This window comes from Hoplias malabaricus, chromosome 10, assembly GCF_029633855.1.
Source record: "Hoplias malabaricus isolate fHopMal1 chromosome 10, fHopMal1.hap1, whole genome shotgun sequence".
In the NCBI taxonomy this organism is placed as follows: Eukaryota; Metazoa; Chordata; class Actinopteri; order Characiformes; family Erythrinidae; genus Hoplias; species Hoplias malabaricus.
In genome coordinates this window covers 16,363,145-16,370,015 of record NC_089809.1, presented here as the reverse complement: position 1 = coordinate 16,370,015, position 6,871 = coordinate 16,363,145, and the positions used below count along the sequence as shown (strand labels likewise).

General features: G+C 41.1%; 1 protein-coding gene across 1 annotated transcript; it reads right to left on the bottom strand.

Moving 5' to 3' along the window:
• Nucleotides 1-2,821: 2,821 nt before the first annotated feature.
• On the bottom strand, nt 2,822-5,514 carry gjd4 (gap junction protein delta 4). The gene is made up of 2 exons (XM_066684040.1): nt 4,961-5,514; nt 2,822-4,315 (listed from the first exon to the last, which is right to left on the bottom strand). Exons 1-2 carry the CDS (start codon nt 5,022-5,024, stop codon nt 3,102-3,104), a joined length of 1,278 nt encoding a protein of 425 aa, XP_066540137.1. The 5' UTR covers nt 5,025-5,514; the 3' UTR covers nt 2,822-3,101.
• Between the last annotated feature and the right edge of the window lie 1,357 nt (nt 5,515-6,871).

The window sequence follows — 6,871 nt, the reverse complement described above, 5'->3', positions numbered from 1 at the left end:
TTACACTAAGGAAGGTATTGGGTACACATTTACAGACAGAATGTGATCTGGCAAATATGTGATTTACAGATTGTCACACACCTACAGGTGGTTTAATGTAGAACCGTGGACACGAGCTGGTGACAAAATCACCATCAACGTGCCATCGGCAGTCATCATGGAAAAGGCTGCTTTTGTCTATGACATGCAACTGCTGTTATAAGTGCAAGAGAATTCCAGTGTGCAGCTCATCTGGCTGTAGAGGTGAAATGTATTGGTGTGAGGCAGGAGTCATCACACTCATGTTTCACTGGATCACAGAGTGCTATTTTAAGTGTTTGTATATGTTCTAAAGTTCCAACCTCAAAGCCTTCTGGGTCCTTGAACGTATTGTGACAAAACCACCTCCATAAATACGGATACAGGCTTTGGTTCTAATTGCTTTGTGAGGCACCACAGGCTTAGGCTGCTTTCTCAGCCCAGAGGTCTCTTAATGAAGCCTCTCAAAAAATGTGCTAGCATTGCTGATCATGGAAGAAAAGCTGGCAATGCCCTTTCAGCATAATTCAAAAATGTGATTAGACTACTGAAGCCAAACTAACTTTCAGAATTTTCACCAACACCCTGGTAGCTCCAGAATTCTCTGTGCTCTTGTTACTTCTCCCCCTGATGATTGGCTAATTACAGACTAAGATTTATTTGATCATCTTTTACATTTTTAAAATTCTAGTTTGTTTCTAGACTTTCCATTTTATCATCTTTGTAAAACACTTTATTACCATTGGGTATAAAAGGGCTCCAAAGCTTCCATTTATTTTGCATTTATTTAGTTTAGTATGTCTATTTGTTGGTAGATGCAGCACAGCTAACACCTACAGTGTAAGGAAAGTTCAGTGTAGACATGTTGTTTGCTAAATGTACAGCTTAACTGTCCCTTCGGAAATACAGCTGTGTTTATAACATCCAGCTTTGTGCCTTACAGGTGTGTGGGTTTTCGTAACAGAACTGTTTTAAATACAAAAACAAAATAAGAGTATGTTGTTGAAAAGAGCCTGTTCAACTTCCAAATTTTACAATTTAAATAAAATATGGTTCACTTTTTCTGAAAGGAAAAAAGGTTCCAAGATGTACCATTGAGGGTCCCACTACGGTAACAGCACAAGACACCCCAACAGTGACAGTTTTAGTGTATTTCTCTCAAAAATAGACATGTAAAACAGTCTCAGTTAGACAAACAGAGCTTGTATAATCTCCAGTGAAAAAGGATGAATCCTGATGAACCCAAGATTACTTTGTTCAATACCATGCACTTTACCAAACTTTAACAAGCAGAGCAGGGGCCCACCAGGACCAGGATTGAGAATTGTGTTTGTAATGGGACAGAAGGACTCAAACACAGAAAAAGACTTTTGGGATAGATGGAAGTAAGAGAATTGTATTAGAAAGAAGTACTGTCACACAGTGATGATGGTATTTGAACCAGGGGTGCTCAGGTTGCTGACATGTTTAAAGGGTATAAGCAATGACACTATAGCGGTGACACCTCTACAAAGCTGTGGAACCTACATGCATCGCCCCTCTTAAATACAGCACTTAGCAGGGAGCCTAGTCAACTCTAATTAACCTGTAGGAGGAGTCTGGGAAATTAAGTTTCTATCACTGCTGACTGTAGTACTCTTATAGAGTGTAGACAACAGCCCCCTGCTGATCGCCAGCAGTGTGGGCCGATTTCTTAGTGCTTAAAGCACTTTAGAAACCCTTTTATTTTGCACTAATAACGTAGGACATCAACAGCCATGTTTACAGACATATTAATTAATAGTTATGTTTTTCATTTTGACAAGAGTGTATTTTTATGGTTTACATATTAATAAAATCAAAACAGGTTCACCAGAAAGTTAGCTATTTCAATGAGCTCAGTAGTTAATAAAGGTCGCCATCTGTTCCTAAGTATTTGACATAATTTTGACCGTTTGAAAATCATCAAAAAGATAATCATAGATGACTAGGTTTAATTTGAACGTATACATAGCTGGTGTTAACTGACCAATATGCCTTCTTAAATATCTTGCATGTTGTTTATTTTTGTATCCATCACAAAAAAGTACTTTGAGTATTTTGGGATTTTGGTAAGTGATGTTAGTATTACATTTTCATGTCGGAGGGAAAGTCCACATTGGAAGCCCCTCTGCACAGCTGGGCTGGAGGACTGCTGCCAACTCTACAGGGTGGGGGCCTGTGACGCTTTTTATCCAGCAGGCTTGGAGAGTCTTTTGGATCCAACAAGCCTGGTTTTAGACTGACCTCTTATGCCTGCAGCACTCGCGGGGTCCGGAGGGGTCAGGGCCTGTCTGTGTTAGTGAGACAGAAGCTGAGAGCTAATGCTAACAGAAACAACAGGTGGATGCCGAAGGTCGTGGCTGTGGTGGGTGGTATACCACACTGATGCAGGAATCTATCTAGTGCAGCCTTGTTTGGCTAATCCTGACCCTCAACACTTTCAAGTCTTTGGGTCAGTGTATCACCCCCACCCTCTTAAGGAGAGATCTTTGATATTTCCAACCCAGTTCTTGCATCCTTCCATGTTTTATAACAAGTCTCTTCAAACTTCAGGGTTAATTTACAAGCCTTTTCTTGGTTAAAGTAGGTGAACTAAAGCTAAAAAGCAGTTGGAAGCATAAAAGAGTATTCTTGGATCAATGTTTGCCAATATTGTAGCATACCTTAATAACATTTTATTTCTGTGCGCAAAATGCAACTTTAAAATTTGATAATTGAGTAAACATCGCTCAAATATTGATTTCGTCTGCTGCAGCTGTAGGGCCATGTCATAGTCCAACTGGTAGCACTTCACTGTAGGGCCTTTTTAAAACATTACCTGACAAAGTCTTATGTAAGTGTTATGTGGTCTGTACAAATAGATACTATGCCATATATATCCATTGCAATCATAATTACAATCTAAGCATTTGTAAATAAATGCATATCCATACACATGTATTGTCATTTATCTTCCATGCATGCACCATATTGTGGTGGTTACTGGAAGCCCTTAAGACACCTAAAGGACAGAGACCCTTAAGACACCTAAAGGACAGAGTTACACATTCTTTTTTGGACTTTCAAACCCACTCTGATTTCTTTTCCCGTACATCTCCAGTACTGGACTTCAGGTCACTTCCAGTGGTCATTTCCACCAGTGTGTATTGTCCTACCCTCCGCGAACAAACTGCAGTTGCTTCTGTGATGTCTTGTGTCCCTGAACTTGCGAGCTTGTCCACTCTGGGGGGTGGAGGGGGCTTAAAACGGCTACGCTTACTGACAAGGATGGGCCTCGGAGTACCCAAAGTTTCAGCGGGACAAAGCGGCACTTCACTGCCTTCTTGCTCCATCCCTTCATCTTGAGGAAGGTTATAACCATTAGTTTTGTTTCCATTCAGTCCAGGTATGCCATTCATAGAGCCAGGTATGCCAAGGTTGATCCCTAGAGGGATTCCTTCATGAGCTGAGGGTGAGTGAATGTCAGTGTCTAATTGCAGTGAAGCACCATCTTCCTCACAGGTCTTGTTCATTCGCTTCCGGAAGCTTCCACTGCTCAGCAATTCCTGTACCACAGGGTTGCTAGAGTTTATGCCTCCATTTCCTGCAACAAAGTACTTCTCCTCGTCATACATCTTGTCCAGCAGCATCTTCTTCTTGCACTTCCTCCTCACTGACCGCTTAATAGCACAGATCAGCTCCAAGATGTTGAGAAGAAGAGACATGGCAGCTGTTCCCAGCATAAAATTCAGCATGATTGTTTTCTCAGTGGGTCGAGATATGTAGCAGTCCACCATAATCGTGCATGGAGACTGCTGGCACATGAAGCGCTTGGGGATGTGGAAGCCAAACAGATAATAATGGGCAGCTCCAAAGCCGGCTTCCAGAAGGATCCTGAGCAAAAGCTGAAATATGTAGGCCCCTGTGAAATGGCGTAATCTTCCAGTCTCTGAACTAACAGTGGACTTTAAAAGAGATGCTTCATTGAGAGAAGGTTCCTGGTAGATTCTATACAGAGATCCAAACTTCATCCTCTCTGGATCAAGTGGCAAGTTAGATGTAACTTTGTGAACCACATAGACTACAAACATAATGTAAGGCAGGCAAATGGAGGTAAGCTGGACCAGCCAGAAGCGGAACAGGGAAAGAGGAGCAAATATATCGTAACACACATTGGCACAGCCAGGCTGAATAGTGTTACACACAAATCTGTCCTGCTCGTCCTGGTAGAGGGGGGAGCCTGCGAAGAACAGGACCAGGATCCGCAGGAAAATCATCAAGACCAGCCACACCTTCCCTAAAAAGCAAATCAACATGCTAAGGGTCCAAGGGCCAAAGCAAGGCTTAATGAGCATGTACTAGCATTCTATCAGAGCATGTATATATTTCTAGGGCTGGATGATATGGACAAAATTTTAATATCGAGATATATTTCTTAATTTATGTTGATACGACATAATTCCAATATCAACATGAACAATAGCCACAGACAAACTGCAAGGAACAAACAAGAAACCTTCATCAACGTCAAACATGAACAACTTATTCATGTCAGTATTTATTTTGTGAATATTAATATGTTTAAACTAACTTAGTCTAAAATATCTCTTAATGTGGAAATGTCTAAAAAGAAGTTATCAGAAAAATAATACTACTATACTGTACACTGACTATGAAGAAGACTATATGAATGCTTCAGAAAATTAGAGATTTGAATATTAGTGTCATGCAACGATGTCTTTCGCATGAGCTTCTTCATTTAACAAATAATATTCTGATATGTTAATCCTTTATATTCCACTATTTTCATTATTAGTCACTATGACTTATACTGAAATTTGCGTCTACTTTGTGGGCTGTAAATTCATTAAAATAATGAAACTAATGAATGTCAGAAAAAGACACCTGGACCTAAAAACATATTTCAAAGCGTGTCACCTACCTACAATGGTGATGTTGTAATTGAGGGCGATGAAAACGACCTCTGAGGCTCCCTGCCTTGCCATGTCTCCAGATCATGCGTCACCCACGTCACCCACAAAGGCCTTATCTCTGACTTTCTCTCCAGGTAAGAGTCCTAGAAAGTCTTTCGGAATCTTATTCAGACCCTAGCATGTCACTGAAACTGATCCCATTAAAGTAATCCAGAGTCCCAGGAGGGAGCCCTTGGCTGGGCCTAAGTTCATCCACAGAGCTCCAGCTTCCTGTCTTACACCTCTTACACCTCTCTCTCTCTCTCTGTCTGTGTGTGTGTGTGTGTGTGTGCGCGCTCAGGACGACAACTGTTCTCAGACAACAGAAGACAAGAGACATGAGACCCATTGTGAGGCTATTCTTATACTCTAAAGGCACGTCGGCGCTCAGGCATTGCTCAGATACTTCAGCTCTGTTTGTCCTTACAGGAGAATACCCAGCATCAGGATTAGCCCTCAGATCTCCTGCATTAACCTCTCATCTCCAGTGGAAAAAGTGTTTTCATATCTGCCTGTGGAGGACAAGGAGGGTCTCTGGGATCTTCTTTAAATTCAAGATGAAAGGCCAAGTTCAGTTTGATGATTTTAACCGTAGTAATTCACCCCTCTTACACAACTTACATTCATTGTCCAAAAATGTGTGAAGGTCTGCTTCTTAAAGATTAACAGTTAATTATTTATTTCCTATGAGTATGCTGAAAAATCGCCAGATTAGGAACAACTCCGTTGAATCTACATTTATTGTTCTTTTTATAAGCTCCACTGACCATAGAGGACTGAAGTCCACCTGTTTCTCTGCATACAATGGTCAGGACCCCTGCAGGACCACCACAAAGAAGGCATGTTTTTGGTGGTAGATCATACTCAGTTCTGCAGTGACACTGACTTGGTGGGGTGATTGTGTGTGTTGTGTTGGTACGAGTGGACCAGACACAGCAGACACAACACACACACGCACACAGACAGATGGCTGTTCTCTGACATTTTAGTCTCAGCTTAGCAACCTTGCAGAGCTAATTCAGCTCTGACCAATGGCATTGAAAGTTTAAAGTGTGCACTGCTATGTGCAGAAGCTTAACACAGTCATCTAATTTAGAACTCATATAGGCTTATCTTGTGCAATGTCCAGCAGTGCTATATTAATGAAAATGTCCTTCATTTTAATTTGGCACTTATGACATTTGGTGTGTCCGGATTCCAGAGGCTCAAAGAGGAGAGCAGCGAAAATCTCCGGAAGCCTTTAACTCGTCTGAAATGACCTCAGGGAAGGGGACATCTGGATAGTCCAACTGGATCCTGTTCTCTTATGAATGGAGCCTTATGGGTTTGATCACTGGCAGATGGCTGGCTTTTAATGGTTAGTGATAAGTTTTCTGCTTAGTGAAATAATTCAGCGGTCATACATGAACAATACAGGGTTAATATTAGGGGGAAATACTTATGGAAACCCAGGGGAGCTTTGAGCCGTGGACCCCTTAGAGCGCTGGAGGCCAAAAAAAAAGCTCACTACATAGGGTACAAAAACCCTGCATCATTATCAGAAGGGCACTTGGTATATAAGGTGAAGTGTGTAGGTGTGACACAGCAAGTACGAGTTTAGCCATTTGGGGTGGAACCAATAAAATGACTTCAGACATTTAAGGTGGAACCAATATTATTACTTTAGCCAATTAAAGGCGTAGTACATGATTGTAACTTCAGAAAATATTTCCTCACCATTTCCTAGGTCTCCAGTCTGTTTGTGTGCTTAAACTGTTATATATATATATATATATATACACATATATATATATATATATATATATATATATACACACACACTCTCTCGCTGACTGTCTGAAATTGGAGTGAACGCCACAAACCAGAATGAAGATTGCTCT

What these genes read in the sequence shown, in the direction of transcription:
- gjd4 (XM_066684040.1), bottom strand. Translation starts at nt 5,024, where the DNA reads ATGGCAAGGCAGGGAGCCTCAGAGGTCGTTTTCATCGCCCTCAATTAC. An exon ending in TTACAACATCACCATTGTAG is followed by an intron (nt 4,316 to 4,960) that starts GTAGGTGACACG and finishes TTTGCTTTTTAG; the next exon opens with GGAAGGTGTGGCTGGTCTTG.